The sequence below is a fragment of the Thamnophis sirtalis genome, unplaced genomic scaffold, assembly GCF_051295495.1.
Source record: "Thamnophis sirtalis isolate CommonGarterSnake01/CBP01778 unplaced genomic scaffold, rThaSir2_p1.2 scaffold_10, whole genome shotgun sequence".
NCBI lineage: Eukaryota > Metazoa > Chordata > Lepidosauria > Squamata > Natricidae > Thamnophis > Thamnophis sirtalis.
The window spans coordinates 29,692,698-29,720,661 of record NW_028261390.1 but is presented as its reverse complement, the minus strand read 5'-3'; the positions used below and the strand labels follow the sequence as shown (position 1 = coordinate 29,720,661).

Below are 27,964 nucleotides of genomic sequence, written 5' to 3'. Positions count from 1 at the left end.
GCGGCAACTGTACCCTTCAGGCGGCAAAATATTTCCCCAAGGAGGCGGGGGGGGGGGGGAGGAAGGCATTGCGAAAGTTTTGGACGCGCGTTGTATAAATACCCGCAGCAACATTTTTAAAAAAAACTTTGGGCGGAATTGGTGCGATTTATTATGCGGCAGCACGTGGCACCTCCCGATTCTCCGCGCCTCGAACCAGTCAACAAAGCCTTTCCCCACCCTGCGCCAGGGGAGTCGCTTGCGTGCAAGCCGGCGGCCAAAACGGGGCTGATTCCGGTCGTCTCCTCCCTGCCTTTCCTTCCCTTTTTATGCCCTGTCTCGGACGGGCGTGCATGCTGTGGACTCGCCCGTTTAGACTCCGAGGTTGCTGCGTGCTTGCTGCTTGGCAGGTATATCCCCCTGGTTTTTTCTTCTCCCTCTTTCTCCCTCTTGGTGCACTAACGCCGGCGAAAGGAGAGGGGCGGACGGCATGACTGGTGTGGGTCAAGCGATATCTCGGCAGCAACGCCGCAATTGCGGTGCTGGCTTTCTTATTCTTTCTTATTCTTTACTGGACGGGAAGAGGAAGCAGGAAGGCGAGTAGTTTCATTGCTCATAGAAAGAAGCAAATTCCCATGGGATATTGCCGCCTCCCCTAAGTGTAGCAGGCAGTCGCTATAATCGATTGGTGTTTCCAAGCCTTTGCTTGAATCTGACTGTTTAAAAATCAATCCGCCGTGCAATTCTGTCATCCGCTGCCTCTTTTTCATTCTCCCCTCCCCTCCTCCCCTCCTCTCTTTTCCGCTCAAGACTTGTCAACATTACTAAATTATAATAACTACACTAAGCTTAATTCTCAGTAGGGCGGCTGTTTTTCGGAAATTCTCGCTTCTGTCGTCGTCGTTCCCCTCCCTCCCTCTATTTCTGCTGATTTTGGCATTCCCGGTTTCCCATGGTAAAGTTTCTGTCTGGTCGATGACTTTCAAAAGTCAGTTGTGCTTTTTAAAAGAAAAGTCCTTGCAACGATGAAGCTAGTAGTTGGAATTGGGTTATTGACCAGTTATCACTCCTCGATTTTCCTAATTTAAACAGAGATGGCTTTTAATTTTTTAACCAAAATGCAATTTGCAGATATCTAATAACACTGTATCTTTTATTTTGAGTAAAGAGTGAGGCATAGTGGCAGCTATTGTATAATAAGAACAAGCAGATGATGAATTCAAAATTAAGGCTTAAAATATTTTTTGTAGCCATAAAATGTGATTAGGTAAATTACAGTTATAAAGTATATTTTAAAATATAGGGATTAATTCCATAGATATGGAATGTTGCACTATGTATTATTTTTGATCTCTTTCAAGGAATGTTTGAAGCAATAATTATGCAATAATTATTTTTAAGAATTCTGTCCCAATAGAAACAATTGATGAGAAGATTACGATTAATACATGAATTTTGAGGGTCTTTTTGGAGATTAGCAGTCAGTGGAGCCATTGCAGAAAAGGCCCTGCTGATGCTTGCCAAGTTCTGTGCTCTTAGTTCTGCCTGCCAATTTTGACAACTTAAGTTGTGTGGACTTGAACTTCTCAGTAGCATTGTTGAAATCAGCGATCTTACTTCTCCCAATATAAGGTGGTTATTTTATGCATGAGTAGATGTTTCTTTGACCTTGAAGAGGGCACTATTAAATGTAATTAAGCTTCCCCAGTTAATAACTAGTCCAGAAGACAATACATAATGATGTTGTTGGATCGGATGGCACAAAAACAGCCAGAAAAGTGATTCAAGCCTGAGAAAAACAGGCCCCTCCTCAATTAACAGGAGTGCTGATTTACCCCCAGCTTATCAAATACTTAGGAGGTAAGGCTTAGCAACACAAGGAAACAACATCCAACTACTTAATAGCTAGCCATCAACTCCTCAATCTACATTTTAAAAGCTACACACAACAAGCATCATGTAGACACCACACACAGAACAGTCCAAAGTACACAGAAGTTTCCTGTCGATGGGCTCCAGTATGACTCTGAAAGCTCGGAGGACAAAACTTCTTATCCTGTTGACCTATCTAGATTGGATCCTATAACATTACACGGATATAAATATAGTGGATACAGTCATGGGGTTGATATAATATATAAATGTGTACGTATTCTATTTATCCTAAAAGGAAAATGACCCTGAAGAAAGAAAAAACAAGAAGAAAAAAATATAGACATGCATATACAGTATTCCCAGCCTAGCCTTGAGATTACCCACCCAATAAAATGTTTGTATATGTCACACATGAATACATATATGGATTTGTGCACATCTACTTGTTAAAGACTGTGCTTCAAAAAAGGGCAGGACAGGGCAAAATATTAATAGTAATTATAATAGGACACCACGTAGTCCTCAACCAGGGGTTCCTGGAAGAGGTTCCACAAATCTACAGTGCCGTTTAGAACCAGTTCCAGCTCCCTCCCCCCACCCATCCCCACATCATCAAGATGAAGAGCAAGAAGAGGAATTCTGGGAGTTAAAGTCCACAAGTCTTAAAGCTGTCAAGTTTGTACACCTCTGGGGTTTTTTTCTGAAGGGTTAGGGCTGCAAGGGTCTTGTAACTTGACAGCTTTAAGACTTGCGTACTTCAAATGCCAGAGTTTCTGAGCCAACATTTTGGTTGCTAAGCAAGAGCATTGTTAAGTGAGTTTTACCACATTTTGCAAGTTGGCCACACCCACCCAGCCACATGACTGCCAAGTCACTCCCACCCAGTCACATGGCCAGCAAGCCACTCCCACAAAGCAAGCCACACCTACAGAAGAGTTTCTAAAAAAATTTGAAACCCACCACTGTCCTCGACTTACAATAGTTCGGAAAGTGACTGTTTGAAGTTACAGTAGCACTGAAAAAAGTAACTTATGACATTTTTCACACTTACGGCCTTTGCAGCATCCCCATGGTCACATGATTTACATTCAGATGTTTGACTACTGACTCACATTTGTGACGTTTTCAGTGTCCCGGGATCATGTGATCATCTTTTACAACCTTCTGACAAGCAAAGTCAATGGTGAATCAGATTCATTTAACAACCATGTTATCAATTGAACAAATGCAGTGATTCACTTAATACATGTGGCAGGAAAAAGTTGTAAAGTGGGGCAAAACTCACTTAACAGGTTTTTCACTTGGCAACATAAATTTGAGGATTATCTGTAGTTGATTCCCTCTCTCTGTGTTTCAAGCAGTCTCTCATATATATGGACAAATCACTTGCACCCAGACAAATGCACAGGAAGGAAAAATAGGATGGCAGGGTGAATAGAGAAAAATTAGCTTCACTGGAATGATAAGAAAAAAACAGAAACAGAGGAAAACAGGGCAGAGATGATTCAGGAGATGTGAGAACTGGATAAAGGGGTGGGGGAAGCCTGCTGAGATATTAAATTTAACTAGGCCGGCATTCTTAACCCACCCTTCTCAAATTGGCTAACCTTCAAAATTATTTATGCTTGAGATTCTTCAGCCCTTCCAAACTCTTGTCCACTTCTTACTTTTCAATAGATTTTTCAGTTAATTATTTTGAAGAAAAAATATCCTACTATAAAAGACAATGTGCTGAGAAAAGATTGGAATTATTGTTATGTGGAAGTATAAGGTAAAGGTAAAGGTTCCCCTTGTACATATGTGCTAGTCGTTCCCGACTCTAGGGGACAGTGCTCATCTCCGTTTCAAAGCTGAAGAGCCAACACTGTCCAAAGTTGTCTCCATGGTCATATGGCCATCATGACCAAACGCCGAAGGCGCACAGAACGCTGTTACCTTCCCACCAAATGTGGTTCCTATTTTTCTACTTGCATTTTTTATGTGCTTTCAAACTGCTAGGTTTGCAGAAGCCAGGACAAGTAATGGGAGCTCACTCAGTTATGCAGCACTAGGGATTTGAACCGCCGAACTGTCGACCTTTCTGATCGACAAGCTCAGCATCTTAGCCACTGAGCCCTTGTGGAAGTATAGGATTGTGCAAAAATGTATGAATGCATTAACAAAATTTCGTACTGTACTTGTTTAATATACCGTACATTTTTCTATTATTGTGGAGACATAACTATACCTTTTGACCCATCCCAGTTAATAGGTTAGTTAAATTTTTTATAAGTGATTTTAATCTAATGGAATTCACAAGGAATTTAATTATTGAAGTAAAACATTTAGCTGACTCTTCAAAAAAATTCACAAACTGAGGGGAAAATTTGACATAAACTAAGTTGCATGCTGTGTACTTTTCATATTTCTTCTGTTTAAATGCATGGTAGTCCAAGAGAAAACTGGAGGAATTTAAAATATACAGAACATTAAACATTTGGAGTTCCATTATGATATGGATAGAAAGATAGAAAAAGCCAAACGTCTGCATTGGAAAATTGCCTGTTTGTGCAGATATCTTCTTACACAATTCAGTGACACCTGATTGCTGGGTCAAAAAGGATGAAAGTCCACAATGGGATGTCTTGAATTGTTTAACTTGTTTTCTCCATTCTTTATTCCTTTTACATGTTGCAAATAATACAGTTTTGCTTCAGATAAAGAAAGAAATTCTCTGCTCTTAGGTTTCGCAATCTTGGCGGGGGTGGGGGGGGAGAGGTAGTACTTAATGCAGGTAAATTTTAAACAATCTCTCCTGTATTTTTAAAAATGCTTTTATTATATAAAGAGAAAGGAAAAATAACCAGATACAAGATTAAAAGAAAAAAGAAAAATTAATACCAAAAAAAAAAAAAACAAAGTTAAAACAAATATGTACATTGAAAAGTCTAAAAAATAACAAACCAAGATGGCCTCATTTTTAGGTAACATATGTTAAATAACCTTTATAGCATGGGCTATATATTTTGTTCAAAAATAATCTTCTGAATTCACTTTAAGTGTTTCTGATTGGACATTATTACAGCCAGTGTGACTCTGCGTAGAGATAATTGTATAGAATTAAATAAAAAGAGGGGGAAGTACTACTGCCTTGGTCAAAATCAGTTCTTTGTTACTAGTATTTCCTAGAAGTGACTGTTGAGCTATTCAAGTGGAGGTTGTTGCTCTTATAAAGTCATTATAAATCAGCACCTTTAAGCAGTCATTCTTTTGTCATTGGAAATGTACTTGAATCTTTTGCAATGTCATTTGTAACGTCAAATACAGCACAAGGGTTTGTAATGGCACACAATCTTACTTACTTGCTGGTAATAAGCTGTCAGGATAGATGATGATTTAAATATATCTATTTCCTCCTGACAAGTGATAGACTCTCAAATATTTCTGCTGACTTTCACAAATTTCTTGGTGTATGTTAACCCACAAAAAATGTGCTGCAAATTGAATTTCTGCTTTATTTTATGTGCTAAAAGCGGGCCAGTAGTATTTTTTAAAGTGTTTATTAGACAGAGGAAACAATTGCTATATTTATTAGCAATATAAAAACACAAAACAATGGAAGGAAATTACAGAAACTGTTTTTAGCAATCAAAAATGGTTTCATGAAATGACACCAGATATCCCTTATGGCTTCTTTTGTCTCAAATATGTTGCTTATGAATCTTAATATAATGCACGAGGAGTAATTTAGACAATAGTTCACTGTAAATAAAGGACTTACTTAACATACACAAAAAGCTATTGTTTCTCGTGAAGAAATATCCATTTAGGATTAAATTAATTCTAACTGCCAAGTGTCATATATTTGAGAAAAAGAGGATTTGTAACAAATTGTAGGTTTTGTTTCTCCTTTGTGTTTTGATTATGCATTTTAAAACGCTTTGTTATCTTTTAAGTAATCCAAAAGTTGGCAGGGTTAACGTTAGACATTTTGTAAGGAGAAAGCCTCACTCTCGGATAGAAAGTATGCACGTAAGTGTGCTTAGACTTTCAACTCATCCCAAACTGCCATTTTGATCCCACATATAAGACAATATCAAAAGTGGCAATTGGGACCAAAATGATGCAACCATAAAACATAACTGCATTGCTTAGCAATGGCAATCCCAGCAGTCTGGGCTGTCATTGTTTAAAAAATCCTGTGGTCTTTAGGTGAGGCAACTTCCTGCTGACTGTCCACAACCATGTCAGTAGGGAAGCTGACAGAAAGTCGCAAATCCAGGTGGCTTGTTGCAAGCAGGTTGGCAAATAGGTAAGTGGGGTTTTATATGGGGATGAGGGCAAGAGTGGTGTGGCAAGACTTGGAAGGGCGAGGGAGTGTATGAGGGACACAAAGAGTATGCAGAGGTGTAAGGAAGATACAGGGAGGGTGGAAGGGAGGCATGGCAAGGCAGCTGGCAGGCAAGTTTGCAAACTGGTCATAAGAGTGACTCAGCTGCCAAGTGCTCAAATTGCAATCATGTGATCATGGTGGTACTGGATGGCCTAAATTCTGAGGACTGGACGTAACCACCATTCATTCAGTGCCATCATAACTTTGATTGAATATTTGTAAGTTTAATGACTTCCTCATTTAGTGACAGCTCACAATTACAACAGTGATGAAAAAGTAACTTTACGACCAATCCTCACAAAGGAAACTACTTGTACTATCCCAAAAAACCAAACACCAACTATAGGCTTTAAAAAAAAAAACCTCTTTGGTTATGTAAATACAGATAATTCTAAGACAAACTCTTGCAAAAGGAAATCCCTTCTGCTTTCCGCTATCCATTGGCAGCCATGATGTCTAACAAAATACTGAAAATAATTTATCATAATATATTTAACATAGTTAATTATTTTTCTCTATATTTAACAGTCAGATATTTTAATTTTGTCAGAATTTGTTTTCTGGGTCCTTCACCAGAAGTGGGTTCCTACTGGTTTGGACCGGTTCGGCCGAGTAGATAGTAACATGGCTTGCCATGCCACTGAACTGGTTCTCTCGGCAGCACCATATGCGCTGCCATCTTGTTTTTGCTTCTGTGCATGCACAGAGGCATTTTTAGTACTGCGTGTGCACACATAGTATGCATCGTGTGCGCGCACAAAGCGCGCCCACACAGCACATTCTTGAGTGAACCGGCAGTAGCAGCAGCTGGAACCCACCCCTGTCCTTCCCCATGTTGTGGACTTGCTCTGATCATGCTCCAACGTGCCACTTTCCTTAGGGCACCTGAAACTGGACAATACTTCAATTTGGGATTGATACAGTAGGACATTTACTTTACATGTTCTGGATTCTGTTCTTACTAATTCTCTCTGATATATCATTTGCCTTTTTAGCACCTGTATCACACTAGTGGCTCATGTTTAACTTGAAGACAACCCAGGCATCCAGATTCTTTCATACATATTACCAAGCAGGCCTTTTCCATCCTGTGCTTGTATCTTATATGTTTCAGACTCAAGTGCAAAACTTTATATTTTTCCTGTTAAAGTTTCATTCTACTTATTTCAGCTCACTGTTGAAGTCTCATTAGCTCTTCTGTAATCTTTGCTCTTTCATCAGAAAAATTAGTTGTTCCTCCCAGTTTTGAATAATCTACAAAAGTGTCTCTTCAGCTTACTCTGCTAAGCCATTAGTTTTTTAAAAAAAAATCTGTTGACTAGCACAGGACCAGAGCAGAACTCAATGGCAGTTTGCTTCCTTGCCAGAAGTAAAGTTATTTAATATCACACTTTGATGACTTCTTGTGAACTATAAAGGCTTGCCACAAAAGTAAAAATTAACAAGAAAAGCTTCTTCCAACATGTTAAAAACAAGAAAAAAGTTAAGAAACAATTGGTCCATTGCTGGGAGAAAGTGGTAAGAAGGTGACAAGCAACAGGGAGAAAGCAGAACTATTTATCTCATGTTTTGCATCTGTCTTTACACAAAGGGATAAAACAGTCCGACCTATCAAAAACTGTTGAATATTTGTAAGTCCTCGACTTATGACCTAGCGGCCAGCAACAAGCCAAGCCGTATCCTGATTGGCCAAGACGCGGCTTGGCTAAGCGCGGGCAGCTAGGGGCGCGCCTATTGGTTTTCCCTGCTTGACAGCTCCGTACAAATAGCTGTCAAGCAGGGAAGGTGCTGAACTGCTACTTGTGTACATAGTTGAATGTTCTGCAATAAACGAAGCTGTTCTTACCTCAAACTGCCTCCTGCCTCGTCCTTCGTCCAGACTTACAAGACCACAAAAATCAGATTAGGAACACAAATTAAAATGGGGAAGAAAACAGTAAGTGAGCACCTGTCTACCCTAGACGAGTTCAAATCACCAGGACCGGATGGATTACACCCCAGGGTTCTGAAGGAACTGGAAGACGAGATCTCAAAATCACTGAATTATATCTTTCAGAGATCCTGGAACACCGGGAAACTACCAGAGGACTGGAAAAGAGCTGATGTGGTTCCGATCTTCAAAAAAGGAGAAAAAAAAGATCCAGGAAACTCCTATCAGCCTGACCTCAGTACCAGGAAAGATTCTGGAAAAAATAATCAAGCAATGAGTTAGCGAACACATAGAAGCAAACAAAGTAATAGTCAAAAGCCAACATGGGTTTGTCAAAAACAGATCATGCCAGACTAATCTTATTGCATTCTTTGATAATGTGACAAATTAGTGGACCAGAGGAATGCCGTCGATATAGTTTACTTGGACTTCAGTAAGGCATTTGATAAGGTAGATTATAACCTACTACTAGATAAAGTAGAAGAATGTGGGTTAGACAGCATCACCACCAGATGGATTTGTAACTGGCTGACCGACCAACTGCACTCAACGTGTAGTCCTCAATGGAACTGCATCTACATGGAGGGAAGTATGCAGTGAAGTACCCCAAGGCTCTGTTTTAGGCCCAGTACTCTTCAACATCTTCATCAATGATTTGGATGAGGGAATAAATGGGGAACTCATCAAATTTGCAGATGACACCAAGCTGGCAGGAATAGCCAACACTCCCAAGATACAGAAGGATCTTGACAAACTTGAACATTGGGCACTATCTAATAAAATGAAATTCAATGATGAAAAGAGTAAGGTTCTACATTTAGGCAACAAAAACGAAATGCACAGGTACAGTATAGGTGGTACCTTGTTCAATAATAGTAACTGTGAAATGGATCTTGGAGTCCTCGTAGACAACCATTTAAATATGAGCCAGCAGTGTGCAGCAGCTGCCCAAAAAGCCAACACAGTTCTAGGCTGCATAAATAGAGGGATAGAATCAAGATCACGTGAAGTGTTAATACCACTTTATAATGCCTTGGTAAGGCCACACTTGGAACACTGCATTCAGTTCTGGTTGCCACGATGTAGAAAAGATGCGGCGACTCTGGAAAGAGTGCAGAGAAGAGCAACAAAGATGATTAGGGGACTGGAGACTAAAACATATGAAGAAGGGTTGCAGGAACTGGGTATGTCTAGTTTAAGAGAAAGAAGGACTAGGGGAGACATGATAGCAGTGTTCCAATATCTCAGGGGTTGCCACAAAGAAGAGGGAATCAAACTATTCTCCAAGGCTCCTGAGGATAGGACAAGAAGCAATGGGTGGAATCTAATCAAGGAGAGAAGCAACTTAGAACTGAGGAGAAATTTCCTGACAGTTAGAACAATTAATCAGTGGAACAGCTTGCCTCCAGAAGTTGTGAATGCTCCAACACTGCAAGTCTTTAAGAAGATGTTGGATAGCCATCTGTCTGAAATGGTATAGGGTTTCCTGCCTAGGCAGGGGGTTGACTAGAAGACCTCCAAGGTCTCTTCCAACTCTGCTATTGTATTGTATTATAAGTGCAGTTAATAATACCGTAATCTAATCTATATTTATATTATTGAGAATATCATGAAGGCTTTGTTGTGCACTTTTGTATACTTTCTGCTAGGTCCCTACCCCCTAATTCCCTGCTGTCCTAAAGTAGTAAGGAAGGAGTTAAGATTAGAATAGCATGATTTGTGAGCAACAAACTCAGATTGATTCTGGTTAATTGTAGAACCTCATTGTAGCGTACACAAATGCACTGCTTGATCATTTATGAATCAAGGATCTTGCTTAAAATAAATGTCAAGCTGATAGGTGGGTTTCCTGATTCATGCTCCTTTTTGAAGGTGATATTTGTTCTCTTCTAATCGTCTGGAACTTTATTAGCTTTCCAGACATTTTCCAGAGTGGGAGGAGGGAGTGGTCACATGTGGGTTTTATCTTAGCCTGATTGGTCCAAGACTGAGAGCAAAGTTATAAATACTGGTGCCTGTCCACTCCTGGCCCAGATTCTCTCAGTCTGGTCCAAGTACTGTTAGATAGGTGTTTAGGTAGGATTTTTTTCCTTTGTTTTAGTCCTTTTGTGATCTGGTTTCCATTTGGCTAATTGGGCACTTTAAAAATTTCAAACTTCCAAATTGTTACTGCTGCGGCCCCAAGGGACAGATCTCTGCCTCGGGCGGCTGGGGGAGGGCCCTGTGGGGCGTTTTGGTCTCCCCCCCGCGGGCCAGGAGCCTCAGCCCTATCCCCAGGAGCGCGGGGGTGCCAGCTCCGGTCTTCAGCTGCTTCCCAAGCAGCTCTTTGTGCAGCAGCGGCGGCAGGAGCGGCTTCAGCGCCACGTGGAGCATGCGAGCCACCCGCCTTACAGCTGATTGGCTCGGGCGGCTGCCGCTCCGCCACTTTTCATTTTAAATTGCTGTGGGGGCCGTGCGGGGGTGAGGAGAATGTGCCTGAGTGCCGCGTGGCTCCCCCCGACCCGATTCAGCACGGCGCTGGCTCCTGGAAGCCCGGCTGAGCCTCTGGTATCTTGCCGGCCTTTTTGCCCGTGCACGGGGTTCCGGCGGCCATTTTGGTGGTCACCACGTGCGCGGGGCCTGCTTTGGCCTACCTTGGGGGTGAGGCCTTGCACGAGGCTTTGGGCCTGAGTTTCCCCACAGACCCATAGGCCCTGGTTCCGGTGGGACTTTGAGGCCTGTGTTCCAGCCCCTTCGTCGGACATGTGAGTTGGCTATGGACGAGGGGGCGGAGATTCCCCAGGGCCAGGTGGTGGGCCCAACTGCGGGTGAGGAGGCCCTGGATCAGGAGGTGGGGCAGGGGGCTCCCCCCCAGGGATCCTTGGTCACTAGGCGCCCTTCTAGGTCCTCCACTAGGGAGGAGGCCAGGCGGCATAGAGCACTGGAGAAGACCTTTGCGAGGACGGAGAGGCAAGCCCTGTCGGCCAGGCCTTCATCCCAGGACAGGTCCAGGTCTCCCCTTGGGCCTGTATCCAGCAGATCTTCCCCTAGGGGGTTTAGCCCGGCTTCTTCCTCAAGCTCCCCTGGCAGGTCTCGGGCCTACTCTAGGAGGAGGCGTTCTCTATTCCCTGCAGGTGATCCGCTGGAGGGTACATCCAGGGGCCCCTGTTCCTTCCAGAGGTTGGCTCCCCAGGGGCCTGGTTCTGTTTATGGGGATGTGGAGGATCTGGATAATCTTCCTGAAGGAATTAAAAGACTTATTTCTGCAGCCATTACACGGGGCATTGCCCAGCGAGACAAGGGCTCCTTTTCTTCTAAGCATGGGTGGCTAGGCAGGGTTCAGTATCGAACTTCCTCTCCTTCCATGGTCAGTGAGGCTTCGTTCTTGGGGGGGGGGAGATTCCCTAGGAGATGGGCTTCTCGGATGATGAGAGTACAGCCCTTTCTGATGAGCCTTCTTCCAAGGGCCTCTTTGTGCCGGCCATGTTTAAAATTCTCTTGGACAAGGCATGGCAGACCACTAAGGTTGGGACCGGGGACCCTTCAGTGCCCCCCCCTAGGGATCCTGACATGGCCATGTTTTCCACTACGGCCACCAACAAGGAGGAGATCCCTGCTCCTCCCCTGTTTTTGGAGGTTTTGACTAACCAGTGGGCTCGCCCCTCCAACTTCTCGGCTCCTGGCAGTAATGACCGCCGGCACTATAACGTAGAACAGACCTTTGCTCAGGCTACTCAGCTGCCAGCCATTGACACCCCGGTGGCCGCCCTAGTCTCCTCCTCCCCGGTGGTGTCGGGCGACGGGGTGGATAAGATGAAACCGGAGGATAAGCGTGCAGAGCTTACCTTGCGGAAGAATTTTAACGCCACGGCGTGGGCTATTAAGTCTGCGGCCTCGGCTTCCTACTTTAACTGTGCCACTGTCATGTGGCTTAAGAAGCTTCAGGAGCACATCCCTATCCAGGACGACCAGATCCACCAGGATCTGTTTAAGATCATGGCGGCCTGCCAGTTCTCGGCTGATGCGACCCTGGATATGGTGAAGTTTGCTTCCAGTGCCTTAGCCACCTCTGTCACCTCCCGTAGGCTTCTTTGGTTGCGTCACTGGCAGATGGACAACAAGGCGAAATGGGATTTAGCGGCGGCCCCCTTTAAAGGGCCCAATCTTTTCGGGGAGGCCCTTACTCCCATTCTTGTAGACGATAAGGACAAGAAAAAGGTCCTTCCTTCCACGGCTAAGAAGGCCGAGGCTAAGTCACGTCCTTTCCGTAGGCAACGGTATAGGGCTTCTGATTATGGCTATAACAAACGCTTTTCTTCCTTCCCTGCTGATAGACAATTCTCCGGACAGTCCTTTCAGGACAGGAATCGCTTCCAGGGCCAGGCTTGGGGGCCCTTTCATGGAGGAGGAAGCCGTCCCTACCGCAGAGGAAAGTGACTCGAACCCGAGTCGTCCCATCGGCGGCTGCCTCTCCCTCTATGCGGATCGGTGGGACGAGGTCATGTCGGACGCCTGGGTCCGAGCCACGGTTCTTCACGGGCTCAGGTTAGAATTTCTCTCCACTCCTCCAAACCTCTTCCGGTCGTTCCCTCCGTCTCAGAGTCGGGAGCGCCGCCGCCTGATGGTTCAGGCGATCGCCCACCTCCTCGAAATTCAGGCAGTGAAGGCGGTTCCTTTAGGGGAATGAGGCCTGGGCCACTACTCTTCGTGGTTCCGAAGAGCACGGGGGGCTGGAGGCAATTCTAGACCTCAAGCGCCTGAACAAGTTCCTGGTGTACAGGCGCTTCAAAATGTCATCCCTCAAGTCTATCCTTCAGGGCATCAGGAAAGGGGACTTCCTGGCCTCAGTGGACCTCACAGAGGCCTATCTTCACATTCCCATCCTGCCCGCTCATCGCCGGTTCTTGAGCTTCTCTCACGGGTCCCGCCACTACCAGTACAGGGCTCTTCCCTTCGGCCTGGCCTCGGCCCCGCGGACCTTCACAAAGGTTCTGACAGCTCTGGCGGCTCATCTGTGGTCTGTGCCGGTTCGTCTCCAATGCTATTTAGATGATGTCTTGGTTCAGGCGGGGTCCCTTCATCAGGCTGTCTCGGATCTTCAGCTCACTATTCGGAGCCTTCAAAGCCTGGGGTTTTCGGTGAACTTCACCAAGAGTCATCTTTCTCCCTCCACCCGCATTCTGCATCTGGGGACAGTCATAGATTCCAGGTTGGGGGTGGTGCGTCTGTCTCAAGAACGGCAGGACAGCCTCCATCGTCTGGCGGAGAGCATTCGCGCAAGGCGGTTCACTTCCATCCTCTCTCTGTCACAGTTATTGGGCAAGATGGTCTCTTGCATAGGGATTGTTCCGTGGGCCAGGCTTCATCTCCGGCCCCTTCAGTGGGAACTCATCCCCTTTCAGAGGGGGCGGCTGAGCAATTCTCTTCGGACTCTCCGTCTCCCGGCGGGGGTCCGCGCCTCTCTGGCGTGGTGGCTCTCCCCAGCCATTCAGCAGGGCTGCTGCTTCTGGGAGCCGGACAGGGTGACCGTCACCACGGACGCGAGTCTGTTCGGGTGGGGGGCCCTGGTGGGCTCCCGGATGGTGCAGGGCAGGTGGACGGCCTTGGACCTCCTCCACAACATAAATTGGCTGGAGCTGAAGGCTGCGCGACTAGCTCTGCGTCACTTCCGGTCCTCGGTGGAGGGGCGTCATGTGCTCCTCCTGACGTACAATGTTGCCACCAAGGCACACATCAATCGTCAAGGTGGGACCCACTCTGGCTGGAGGCTCTGCGGCTGGGCTCCTGGGCGGAGAGACACCTGCAGTCCTTGGTGTCGGAACACATATCAGGACTCTCCAACGTCCAGGCGGATTGGCTCAGTCGAGCGACTCTGGAAAACGGCGAGTGGCAACTCCACCTGTTGCTGTTCCGGAAGATCTGCCAAAGGTTTGGGTCTCCTCTGGTGGACCTGTTTGCGTCTCCTGAGAACTCCCAGCTTCCATGGTTCTTCACCCATTTCCAGTCCAGGTCGGCGGAGGGCACGGACGCCCTCAGGAGCTGGTGGCCCCCGGGCCTTCTCTATGCCTTCCCTCCCATTCCCCTCATACCGGGGACCGTCAGGAAGGTGGTGGCGGAGGGGGCCCTGGTCATTCTGGTGGTCCTGTTTTGGCCCAGGAGGCTCTGGTTCGCGGACCTGGTACGGCTGTCGGTGGCTCCCCCGTGGAGGATTCCGCAGGGGGAGGTGGTCTTGCTGCAGGGGGCTCTGGTTCACCCGGAGCCTCAGTGCCTACAGCTGACCGTGTGGCTCTTGAACGGCGGCTTCTGAGGGAGGCTCATCTGTCTTCCGGGGTCATTCACATCATCGAGGCGGATCGGCGTCCGTCGACGACCCGCATTTATAACTCCACCTGGGTGGCATTCGTCCAATGGTGCTCTCCTAGGGGCATTTCTCCCGATAGGGCCACCATTCCCAACGTCTTGGATTTCCTTCAGAAAGGTCTTGAGGACGGGCTTTCGCAGAATACCTTGCGTCGGCAGGTGGCAGCTCTGTCTTCGGTCCTGGGGGTGGGTGGGGTCTTCTTCCCTTTCCCAGTTACCTCTGATCAAGCTTTTCCTGAAAGGGGCGGCTAATCTCAGGCCTCCCCCCATTCACAGGTTCCCCACGTGGGATCTTCCCCTGGTCCTCAGGGCATTGACGGGAGCCCCGTTTGAGCCCCTCCGCTCAGTTCACTTACGCTTCTTGTCGCTGAAAGTGGCATTCCTGGTGGCGATTACATCCGCCCGATGTATTTCTGAGCTAAGCGCCCTGTCCTCCAGGGATGACCTCTGTCACTTTCATCAGGATAGGGTGGTCCTTCGCCTTGACCCGGCCTTCGTACCGAAGGTAAAATACTCCCTTTCACAGGGCCCAGGAGATCGTCCTGCCCGAATTTTGCCCGGGCCCTTCCAATGACAGGGAACGTCTCTGGCATCGGCTAGATGTCCGCCGCGCTCTGCGGATCTACCTCCGGCGGACCAGTGAGGTCTGTAGGTCGGAGGCCCTGTTTGTCTCCTTCCAGCCAGGGTCGCTGGGGTCTAGGGTGTCTTTGGCTACCATTGGCCTTTTGGCTGCGTCAGGCCATCGTGGAGGCTTACACAGCCTCGGGTCGGACGGCCCCGTCGGGGATCATGGCTCATTCTACCAGGAGTGCCGCGACCACGGCGGCGTGGGCCACGACGGCCCCGTTTGAGGACATCTGTCGTGTGGCCACTTGGGCTTCCCCGACGTCTTTCATCTGGCATTATCGTCTGGATGCTTTCGCGTCTACGGACGCGTCCTTCGGTCGGAGAGTTTTGTAGGGGGTGGTGGCTGAGGCTGAGAGTTCTTACTCTCCCTCCCTGGGACTTTAGCTTGGGTATGTCCCACACGTGATCACTCCCTCCTCCCACTCTGGAAAAAGGATGTTGGTCTTACCTGAACGTCTCTTTTCGGAGGGGAGGAGGGAGTGATCACAACCCGCCCTGAGTTCTGTTGTTTGGGACCAAGGGGAGGGCCCGGGCGTTCCCGGGGTTTGTTGTGTTGTTGTTTTTGTTGTTTCAGTTGTACCGTTCATCTTCGAGAATCTGGGCCAGGAGTGGACAGGCACCAGTATTTATAACTTTGCTCTCAGTCTTGGACCAATCAGGCTAAGATAAAACCCACACGTGACCACTCCCTCCTCCCCTCCGAAAAGAGACGTTCAGGTAAAACCAACATCCTTTCTCAAAAACGTATGCAATTGTCTTCACTAGTACATTTAGTATGCAGTGATGGAATCTATCTGGCCATATGTTAGCAGGTAATAATTTATACGACTCAGAACAAGTAGCCCTTAGATTGTATGTAATATGGCAGTTTGTGCTTGTAAAGTTTGTGTATATGGACATTTACAGTATTTTAAAATTATTTACAGGTAGTCCTCAACTTACAACAGTTAGTTTACTGACAGTTTGAAGTTACAACAGCACTGAAAAAGGTGACTTATAGGGGCGTGGCCTGTTGCCGAGGAGGGCTCAACCGAGCTCCTCTCAGAGATCTGGTCTGTATATCTAAATAAGATCATAGATATCACCCCTTTTTGGCTAAGAAAGGGGCAGGGAGTAGCTCTGTATGCTAGGGTCTATTCGTAATCCACAGCCTTTTTCTTTTTTTTTGGCTGTGGACAGAGATTAGATCCAGCGGGATCGGAGCTTTTATCTCCAGCCAGTTCTTCTCAGCTGCCTTTTTTGGCAGCCCCAGACAGGCTAGCCCCCTCCCCCCCCCAGGACAAAGCAAAGTTTTTTCAAGCTAGGATTAATTCGGGCGGGTCCCACTCCTGTGAGATTTATGCTTTTATTACTATCTTAAATACCAGCACCATTTGTCTTAGAGACTTCTTTGTCTAAACGGACTCCAAAATGGCGATTTCTCTCCGTTGGTGATTGATAGGGGATGTACTTAGCCGGTTTTACCTTCCTGCAGACCGCTCCTTAACAAAATAAACTCTTTTTCTTTGGAAACAGAGGGGAGCAAAAGCGCTGCTTATTTGTTTATTTATTATGGCACCCAGGTCAAAGAAGCGTCTTGCTACAAATGTGCCTAAAGAATCTAAAGAATTTATACTGGAACCACAGCCTTTGTCTCCTATGCCCTCTACTGGAGAATTTTTAACACAGGAATTTTTCTTTCAAATGTTTAATGATTTTAAACAAGAAATCAAGGAATTTGTATTGGAACTATATGATGATTTAAAGTCTAAAATTAACCAAATGAAGGCGAATACGTTCGCAGCCGTGTCTGCCCTGTCAGATTATTCTGCTGAAATAGAGAATAAATTGGAAAGCTTGGAGAAGGCTAATTTTAATTTGACTACTAATATTCAAATATTACAACAAAAAATTAGAGACACTGAAGAACAGCTCGTGATGATAAATTTTAATAGGAAGGCATTTGCAATAAGAGTTAGAGGACTCCGTGAAAAGGAGCAAGAGAATCTGAAACAGACCTTTGCTGAAGCCTTCAGCCAGGCGGTGGGAAGACCGGGACTTAACTTTGATTGGCAGATTCGGAAAATCTATCGCCAGAACTCATTGGTAGCGGAACAGCGACAGCTCCCGAGGGACATAATTATATATTTCTCCACAAAAGAATCCAGAAACACGATCGCGCAAAAGTTTCATAATAACAGTCTCCAAGTTGATGACCAGGACCTGATTGTCTTCAAAGAAATACCTTTCCAGATGTTGAGAGCAAGAAGAGAATACGCCTTTTTAACTAAAGAGCTTAGGAATCAACAGATTCGATACAGATGGGAGGCCCCTGCCGGCATTACGGTCACATTTGAGAATCAAAGATTTCATCTTAACTCTGTTTCGGAGGCCCGAGATTTCTATTGTAGGACTTTGAAGGCGGGACTTCCTGACTCACTTGGAAGAGAGGAGAGACAAGCGGAAGGAGAAGGCAAGCGGCAGGCCGCGTGGCTGCAAGATGGAGGGGGTAGCCTTTCCTCCCTCGGAGAAGCAGAAAAGCGGAGATCGAGAATTTAGACATTTTAAAATATTTGCCAAAGTTGTGGACCGAATGGGGGTTTGCGACCTCTCTCCGGTAGAAAAAGCGGATTAATTCTTATTAGAAGGGAAAGTTGGGTGAAATTACTTTGAGCTAGATCTTAAACTAATGTCTGCATAAATTTGATAGTGGTAAACATCAGACAAGCAAGGGATGAGGGTAAAATATATGCGGAATGATTTACGTTGTTTAAAGCTTATTAGAAGAGAAAGCCGGTTGGGATTATCTTAAGATAGATGTAAAATGAATGCGGAATGAATTATGTTGTTTAAATTTTGTTAGAAGGGACTACTTTAAAACAGAAGGTTAACTGACTTTTGTTGAAAGTATTATTTGAATATGTGGAATGATCCATGCTATTTAATTCTTATTAGAAGGGAAAGTTGGTTGAAATTACTTTGAGCTAGATCTTAAACAAATGTCTGCATAAATTTGATAGTGGGATTATCTTAAGATAGAATGTAAACGGATTTTTGTGTAAAGTAATACTTGATCTACGCTGCTTAAACTTTACTAAAAAGGGGAAGCTTGGTTAGATTATTTTGAATTATTGTTTGAAAAGGAGGTTAAGAAAGATTATTTACGCTGTTTAAATTTTATTAGAAGGGAAAGTTTGATTATTCTTCTGTAAAGTAATATTTGAATATGTGGCATGAACCACGTTGCTTAAATTTTATCGGAAGGGATCATTTTTGGTTAGATTGTATATTGATGCCTACACAAATTTGTATAAATGTTTATCTGAATATAAGGTTTAGGAAGAGGAACGGGAGAGTCTACAGAAGGTTGGGGTAAATAACAAAGAAGTAAGAGACGAGAATAAAATATAGATAGAATGACTTATACTATTTAAGCATAGATAAAGATGGGGGGCTGAGCTCAACACAAAGAGTGGTTTCTTTCTTTTTTTTCTTTTCTCTTTTCTTTTCTTTCTTTTTTCTTGTTTTTCTTTCTTTTGATATATTACTTTTATTTTTAATCCATACGTACACAAGATACTTTAGACAGAAGGTAGTGCCAGGTGTGGGCCCTGGGAAGTCGGGAGGATTAGGGATGGGGATTTGTGGGGGGTGGGTGGGTGGGTGTTAACATAGTCTCAATAAGAACAAGAATGTATTTATATACGGTGGTTTTTTTTTCTTTTCTCTCTTTTTTCTTTCTTTATATATATATATATATTTTCCCCTTGGTTTATTTTACTTTTATCAGATTAAACAACACTCGAATAAAGGCATACACCAAGGAGGGAGGTAGAGGGAAAGAAGAGGGAGGAGTAAGGAAGGAGTAAGGGGAATGTAAGGAGGGCGTGTGGGGAGTAAGGGGAGAAGGAAGGTTTGAGGGGAAAGGGAAGTAGGAGGGGAGTGTTAGAGGGAGAAAGGAAAGTTGGAGGGGGTAGATGGGGTGTATGGAGGATGGAAGTGTTAGGTGGGGTTGTGAATGATGAGTTGTGTTTTCTTTTTATTTTGTTTTATTTCTTTTTTTTTCTTTTCTTATAGCAAATACCCTGTATATAAGTGATTGCAAAATGGAATGTGAAAATGAATAAAATATATTTTTTTTTAAAAAAAAAGAAAAAGGTGACTTATGATCGCTTTTCACAGTTACAACCATTGTAGCATCCCCATCATCATGTGATCAAAATTCAGATACTTGGCAACTGACTCATACTTGTGATTGAAATATCCTGGGATCCTGTGATTACCTTTTGTGATCTTCTGACAAACAAAATCAGCAGAGAAGCCAGATTCACTTAACAACCATGTTACTAATTTAACAACTGCAGTGATTCACTCAACTACTCTGGCAAGAAATCAAGCAAAATTCACTTAACAACTGTCTCACTTAGTGACATATTTTAATGGACACTTGCTGACACTGGGATTAAAAAGTTGATGTTATGGATTTGCTTATAGACAACCGGTGGGATGTGAGATGAAAAGTAACTTGTTTAACTTTATAGGGGATGAAGAGTTACTAAATTGTTGGTACTTGGCACGAAGGTTGGAAATTACTTCTTTATATAATTATCTTTCTCCCTTTAGGATATTCTTTGTTTTGTCTTTTTTTTTTCTTTTTTTTTTCTGAACCTTTTATTTCTACTTTCCATTCTATTTTCTTTCCCTTGGTTTAGTTTTATTTTAGAAAACTAATTAATTAGTTTTTTAATTAATTATTTAATTACTATTACAATTAAAATTCTGAATAAAAATTATATTAAAATATATTGCAAAATTTATCTTAGAATCTATTGATTTAGCCTGTGAAGTCAAGATTACAATGAATTTCAATGATTTTGTTAACAAACTAGTGCTTAGTGGAAATGCCTATCATATACAGTGGATAGGAAAATGATGATGATAATGTGTCACTATTATTCCCATCTATATTAGGAAATGGTCTGGTGATGACAAAAAATTCAATATAAAATCTTCCATACTTAGATCACACTTCAATTTAAAGGAGAGAACAAGAGTGTGTCCATTTGAGTGTGTGTCTCGGGTTAGATATTTGGACAAGCACACAGTTGTCATAGAAACCCATAAGATCCTAAAATCAGACCTGGAAATAGACACCTCTGAGTATAAGTATGTGAAGTAATTACAAACCAGACCAGGGAATTGATCTCTGTAGGAACTTCAGGAGAAATTCATCCAGGACTCAAGCAGGACACCCAAAGTCCTTTTAATCCCTGTTGCTCAACTTAACACACAAGCCTTATAGTCTGCAGCTCCTGGTGAAGATATTCTAATCATGGGCACAGTATTTTTTTACCACACATTGTCTCCTATAGTTATAACTCTTTTCCTCCGTTTTCATGAAGTTGAAACCATTGAAAAAACTGATGTCTTGAATCATCATAAATGCTGCATCTCCTCATCTAATCATAATTCATGCCAGCGCCATTGTTGCAGAATATGGCAATTGAAATATCAGAACAACAAAAATATCCCATTCCCCTTGGAATATAATCATCATTAATAATTTGTCTGCTTGTTCAAGAGAATAGACTATTCTTACTTCTTCTCATATCTGGAGCATTGGTATTGTCAACAAATCAAATGTCATTTCTTAAGATAGTGAACCAATATTTGAACTGCTGGCTTTATGGTTGATTAATCAAGTAAATAAGGCTTGCCATAGGAAAAGAATTTAATATGAAGAAAACAATTCAGTTCCTCTTACCTGATATATCAATTAAGTGTGAATATAACTAATATCAATTAAAGATAATAATAAAGACCTAGTTGAAACTCACATAAGTTTTTATTTGAAATAAAGTTAATGAAAAAACTCCATGCTTAATGTAAAATAAAATATGAAAATCCGCATTTCTATTTTTAAATAGATGACAATGATTACTATTATCCCACTTATTTATTTATCTAATTAATTAATTTGTATCCCACTGTTATTAGGCTGCTGCATACAAACATTTAAGAAATCATTCCCTTTTACAAAGTACATAATACTAAATTATATTCTCTTTCAACATTTTTGTGATGAATGGATTCTAATGTTAATTTATTATCCTTATATAATGTTTCCATACTATCAGTAGAAGGTTTTACTTTTCCAGCATCTGTTTTGTAAAAAATATTAATTCAGACTTTTTGAATGTTATAAAAAATCCATGCAAATCACAGTGATGATGAATCACACTGATTATTTCTAAGTGAAGAAATAAATGTGGTCTTTTGTTTTAGTTATTTCATAACAAAGTCATCATGAGCATGAAATATATCATGGATAACAACATTATGGACAAATATGTATTCATCATTTAATTTTCAGGTACACTTTAGTGCAGCTTTCCAAGCCAATGTGACTTTCAGATACGGTATATGGACTTCAGTTCCCAGAAAATGTAAGAGCATGCTGACTGAGAATTTTGGAAATTGAAATTTCTGCATCAGGAGGATTCTTAATAAATGAGAGGCTAATGCCAGGAGTGAGTAATTAATTAGAATTACAGTAATGGTTACAGTGATACAAGTGATATTTGTTTTTTATAATATTATATTTATATAATAAACATATGTTTAAATTTGTAATATTTTTAAACACATGCAACATATAGGAAAAGGATTGTATTCCTCACTGCTTGTTAAGTCTCTTCGAGTATGGGGGCAAGAAATATTTCAGAAGAGAATCATGGTCTTTGAAGCTGTGCTGAAATCTGTCCTTCAGTTTCCTGAAAATCTGAAAAATAAGTTTCTGGTTTTTTACCTTATTCTGAGGTGAGTCAAGGAAAGTACTGATATTTTTTTTAATCTATTGGGTATCCATCACTTTGCACATTCATATCTGTAATGTATAAATTGTGCAATAAAATGCACATTTGTAATATGTGCAAAAGTGTACTGTTTTCTTGATGCTTTGTTCCTCTCTAGAAATTCAGATGAATGATTACCCCATTCTGGTCCAAATCCTCTTCTCCTCCCCAACCCCTCTCCCCCATTGTAAGCATCTTAGAAGCAGAATGGTGCACTATTGCTAACCCAACTTCACTCTTTAAAATGAAATGATATTATGGGCAAACATCTCAGAAAAATGCATATTATATATAGAAAATACTAGGGCTGGAATAATCCCTCTCTGAACTTAACATACAATTTCACAATGCATTAGAGATCATACATGTTTCTTTATGGTTAATGCTTGAAATATGGTTTACTGTTTTTATGATACCATTGAAGTATTCTGATAGTTTTATTGTGTTAACTCTTCTATTTCAAACAAGCTCACACCTACTATATACACAAGCCATCGGACGTTTGGAAGCCGTGCTAAAGGACTTGGAAAAGATTGAAGTCAGCTCTGAGGTAACTTAAAATAGAAATGAATACAAATATCCACATAACCAAACGTCCAATATATTGGTACTATTTTAACTTACTTCCTGTCTTGTCTATGAAGATTCTCAGTCATCTAGATCATGGTTGTCCCAAAGGTGTTTTTTTTATTCCATTCTCTACCATTCAGTCAGAACTGAAGAAGCTTCTTGGATGAAAAGCAAAACATCTTCAAAGGAAGTCCAGTTGCCTTTTGAAAAAAATACCTTTGGGTTATTTCTTGACAATATTTGAGTATATCTGTCATGACTGATTTTAGTTTTTTCATCTCTCTATTTTATATTCTCTGAAGACATTTTAAACTTCAAAGCATTTCTAATTGAACTGAAAATATATACCATACTTTTTCCACAATCATGTTTAAACTTTGATTCTACAATTATTGTAAGGCAGATTTGTTGAAACAAAAACCCTTTAGCATTATCCAATGTACATTGTTTGAAGAAATTAAATATTACTGTTCATTTCAACAGTTCCCAGATCATCCTCTCTAGATGCTTAATGTTCTTAACATGCAGAGCAATTTTTAAATGATTTTTAATCTTATGCTTTGAGGAAAAACATGTTTAAAACTGCTGATTATATAACAATTTTCTTTTTTTAGATCGATGCCTATTTATATACTGCAGATTTAGATTACCCCGTGAGTATGTTTTATTTTTCAGAAATTTGAATAGTTCTTAAAATATATTGTAGACAGTTTAAAATCTGCAATTCACCAGCCTTTTAGAACAGCTACACAGTGTTCTACATATAATAGCATCTTATCATATTTCACTGTTTATGGAATACAGCAGTATTCTAGGACAGCGGCCCCCAATCTTTTGGGCAGTAAGGTCCAACCGGTTCTGTGGAGAGAAGTTTCCCCCCGGACCAGAGACGGTGTGGTTTCATGTGTTGCCTTCATCCTGCAGTTGAGGCTTCGCTTGTTTGTGCGGCCCAGTTTCTGGCATGCCCCAGACTCATGCTGATCCACAGACTGGGAGTTGGGGATCCTTGTTCTAGGAGATATTCTTTGAAAGTGTTCTGAAACATGGTCTACAATGTGAGAATCAGATTATTAACTGGAAGTGTCTTTCAAGAGCCTGCTGCTTACTTGTAGAAACTGTACTGGTTTGTTTATGGTCCTAGTTTTCTGTGTACATCTGCCAGCCTGTTTAGATTATTTTCATAAGCAATTTTGTCTGTTCCAGTTATAAGAGAAATAGGTCCGGTTGGAACTAAAAAAAAATTCAGCAACTGCACCCAAGCTTTAGAACTCTCACATAGGGAATTTATGAGCTATGCTAGCATATTTATCAGACTGTAATTAATTAAAATTAATTAGATGGTAGAAAATCATAATATTTTATATTTTATTTCAATCATATGTAATTGTAGAACATAATGTTTAGACTGAATTGGTTTTATTAATAAATGAATATAGTTAAAGTCCATTCATGTAATTGTACATTATAACTTAAGAAGATTTAAATGATAAGTGAAAAACTGAACTTCAATCTCTCCAGACTTTGTGCACCATTGTAATCAATACATAGCAGCAACACACACACACACACACACACACACACACACACACCTGAGCATAACTTCTCCACTTCTAATATAATATATGCAAAATGTAATGTCTGAAAGAGGCTAGAAATATTTACATATTTATACAAATCTATTGTTTTTTCTTTTTCTTTTGTTTTTTCTAGAGTCATTGTAATCTATCAGTGATAAAATGCTTTCAACTTGAGATGAATGTAGTGTTGCATGAATCTAAATTTGAGGGTCAAAAATTTCATAATAGTGTGAACCGTATAATGAGACTTCTTACAAATTTTCTACCCATTGAAACGGTAAGTCCAATCTGGGTTAAACTACACATTGCACACTGAACTGGTGTACAAGGAGTTTGTAAAATCTTCTATTCATTAAAAAAATTACTCAACTCATTTGTCAGATATGTTAGTAGAAGATACTTCCTTCCCCCCACAAACACACATATATGGAATGCTTAAAGCCCCTTGAAAGAAAATGTACATAGCAAGTTGAATTGACCTTTAGTGGCAACAGAGGAAGAATCAGACAGAGACCAATGGACCAGTAAACCATTTTTTTAAAAAATTCACTGACCAAATCATAAAGATGCTGGCCCAGTAGGAAGAAGAAATAATGTCACCCAGATGGGTTATCAAAAACTTTTCTATGTCATGCCTTTGTCTTGTCTCTGTAATGTAGTAGATCAAAAGTACCATACTTTTTGGAGTATAAGACACACATTTTTCCCCCTAAAAGAGAGTGGAAATGTTGGTGCATCTTATAAACCGAAAATGGCCATTTTTGGCCTCCTAAAACCCCACCCGCGCATCTATTTTTGGCAAAAACAGGGCATGCAGAGGGTTTGGAAAGCCTTCAGAGTGCTCCTGGGGGTTGGGGAGAGCAAAAACAGCACTCTTGGGGGTTTTGCGAGGCCAAAAACAGGCCCATTTTTCAACCATTTTCCACAAAAAAATAGGACGCACAGAAGGCTTGGGAGGCCTGCAGAGTGCTCCTGGGGGTAGAGAGAGCAAAAACTGTACACGTGGAGGCCAAAAACTATTTTCCCCCCTTGTTTTTCTCTTTGAAGTCTTGGTGCATCATACTCTGGTGCATCTTATAGTCCGAAAAATACGATTGCTCAGTAAGCTGCTAATGCTTTGCAGGGAGTTCCATGTATACTGTTTTATTATTTACATAATCAATAAAATTACGTTGTAGGCACACCTAACATAATTTAGATTTTTCAGAAGGCATCAGGGGTGGGTTCCGGCAGCTGCTACTGCCAGTTCACTTGTGGTTGCGCAGCGTGTGAACTTGATTTGCACTGCGCGCGCATGTGCAGTACTATAAAAATGCTTCTATGCATGCGCAAAAAGCAAAAACAAGATGGCAGTGCCTACAGCACCACCAGGAGAACCAGTTTGGGGGTGTGGCAGGTCTGGGTTGCTACCAGCTCCAGCGACCCAGGCTGCCAAATTACTACTGGTTCGGCCGAACCAGTCTGAACCGGTAGAAACCCACCACTGGTTGGCATGTCTGAATGCCACACATCAGAGATAAAGTTATGATATTTTTGTCATTTCCAAGGAAGTTGAGTATGTTTCCCTTTATAAGATGGGCCCTTTTCTTACTGACAATAAAGTCCACAGAGAGCCTTTACTTTAATTTTTAAGAGCAGGATGTTGTGGCATCCTTAATATTATTGCCTCTGTCTCAGGCTGGAGATGGAAAGATAAAAGATTTCTATCATTCTTTTAAAGAAAGGAAAGTTAGGAAAGTTCTACTGTAACAACCTAGTGTAACAAACCAAAGAAAATTGGCATGATTCAAAAACTGAAAAAATAGAACTTATTCAAGAATTTGCATGTCCTAGTCTTCAAACAAAGTACATGAAATACTAGCGTATTATCTATATTTAATAGCTGAAGCCAGTATACTCTAGTCAGTTAATTCTGACGTTTCTGCAAAAAATGGATAGTGTACCATTTTTCTTCTCATTATTGATCCCCAGATTCAGCCCTAGTTTTTAAAAAGCAAATCATTTTTCTCTTCAACATCAAGAGAGGTTTGAAATAATCCACCTGCCTTTTGCTATGAGCTGAAGATCATACTTGATAAAAGACGTTGATTAAATCTGTCTGCCCTCTGTCTGGAAGCTGATAGTTGGAGCACTGTGAAAGAGTGGCTTCACAACACAACTATAAAAATCTCTGCTTCCTCTCCTCTCTGTGATACCCATGCAACAGAGCAGACTGTCCATGGAGAAGGAGAACAAATATTTTTCCAAAGAACAGAGTGGGGGCAGTACATTTTTCCCTTTGTAAAGTTGACATATTTTATAGGTTGAACAACATTGAAGTGATTTGTGAATTAAATATCCTGCCCCCACAACCCTCTCCTTCCAACATTCCTGTACTACTCAATACATTAACTAAAAGGTCTTCAGACTATATTTAGTTCATCGGCAATGTCCAACTTTGTTTTAAGAGGATCTCAGGAATGAATTGAATTGATAATAGGAGTAAATTGCAGAAGAATGTCTAAAGGTGTAAGAAACTAGACAAGCCTAAACATTTAGGTTTAAATTCTTTGTAGGTTGCAAGTGGCTACAGGATTAAAATAACAAGATATATATATATCTATAGACGCACACACACACACACACACACACACACAGACACACACACACATATACATATATATACATATATATACACATATATATACACACATATGTATGTATGTATGTATGTATGTATGTATGTATGTATGTATTCTTTCTCTTTCACTCTACTGCAACAAACAGACAATCCATTTTATAGCTACTAGCTTATATATATATATATCCATTATATATATATATATATATATATATATATATATATATATATATATATATATATATATATATATATATATATATATATATATATATATATATATATGCTAATAGCTATAAAATGGATTGTCTGTTTGTTGCAGTAGAGTGAAAGAGAAAGAAAAACGTAGTCACTGAACTCTGCTAATGTGGAATTTCAATATTTTGGTACAGGTACTCCTCCACTTAACAGTTCATTTAGTGACTGTTCAAAGTTACAAAGGAATGGGAAAAAAAGGAACTTACAACCATTTTTCACAGTTATGACCTTTGCAGCATCCCATGGTCATATGATCAAAATTCATATGCTTGGCAGCTGGTTCATATTTATGACGGTTGCTGTGTCCCAAGATCATTTGATCACCCTTTGCAATGTTCTGACAAGCAAAGTCAATGGGGAAACCAGATTCATTTAACAACCTGGTTACTAACTTATCAACTGCAGTGATTCACTTAACAACTGAGTCAAGGAAGGCTATAAAGTGGGGCAAAACACACTTAACCAATATCTTACTTAACAACATAAATGTTGAGCTCAATTCTGGTCATAAGTCAAGGACTACCTGTATTCATCTACTCACAAAGATGGTTTTGGATCTCATATTGCAGGTTTAAAAAAATATTTTTTAAAACTCTAACTGTAATAGAAATCTTTTTATCAGGAATCTATGTCACATATACCATGTGTCTTTACTTCAGCATGTTGCTTATTGTACTTTCCCCTATCTTTCATTTTTGAAGAACGCAGACACACAGACTTGCCAACGATGTGAAACATATAAAGAAAAAAAATATTCAGACTTTATAACAGGCTTCAGGTTTGTTATACAGCGGATCAACCAAGAAGAGAAGAAAAAAATGAAAGTTGTGCACTGAGATACTCCTTTGAAGCTGGAAGACATAATTTATTTCGTCCTTGAAAAGATAGTTTCTGAATGGTCAGCCTAATCCCATCTCTCTCTCTTTTTTTTTCTTCCCTTCTGGGAGTTTGAAGTAGAGGTAGTCCTCATTTAGTGACTGATTT

The 27,964-nt window shown here is 41.7% G+C and overlaps 1 protein-coding gene across 2 annotated transcripts; it reads left to right on the top strand.

Annotated features, from left to right (window-relative positions):
* Positions 1–171: 171 nt before the first annotated feature.
* On the top strand, positions 172–27,964 carry IL15 (interleukin 15). Of its 2 annotated transcripts, none has more exons than XM_087724350.1 (7): positions 172–389; positions 21,475–21,631; positions 21,761–21,920; positions 22,424–22,505; positions 23,140–23,178; positions 24,236–24,379; positions 27,682–27,964. In XM_087724350.1, the coding sequence occupies exons 3-7, from the start codon at positions 21,835–21,837 to the stop codon at positions 27,814–27,816; spliced, it is 486 nt and encodes a 161-aa protein (XP_087580476.1). In that variant the 5' UTR covers positions 172–389; positions 21,475–21,631; positions 21,761–21,834; the 3' UTR covers positions 27,817–27,964. The 2 variants fall into 2 exon arrangements, with proteins under 2 accessions (XP_087580476.1, XP_087580477.1); XM_087724351.1 differs by lacking the exon at positions 172–389 and adding an exon at positions 6,045–6,145.

Bases quoted from the DNA above. Each gene is read 5' to 3' on its own strand.
- IL15 (XM_087724350.1), top strand. From the start codon at position 21,835: ATGGTCTTTGAAGCTGTGCTGAAATCTGTCCTTCAGTTTCCTGAAAAT. The intron at 21,921-22,423 runs GTGAGTCAAGGA...ATTTCAAACAAG, and splicing joins GTTTTTTACCTTATTCTGAG to CTCACACCTACTATATACAC. The intron at 24,380-27,681 runs GTAAGTCCAATC...TCATTTTTGAAG, and splicing joins ATTTTCTACCCATTGAAACG to AACGCAGACACACAGACTTG.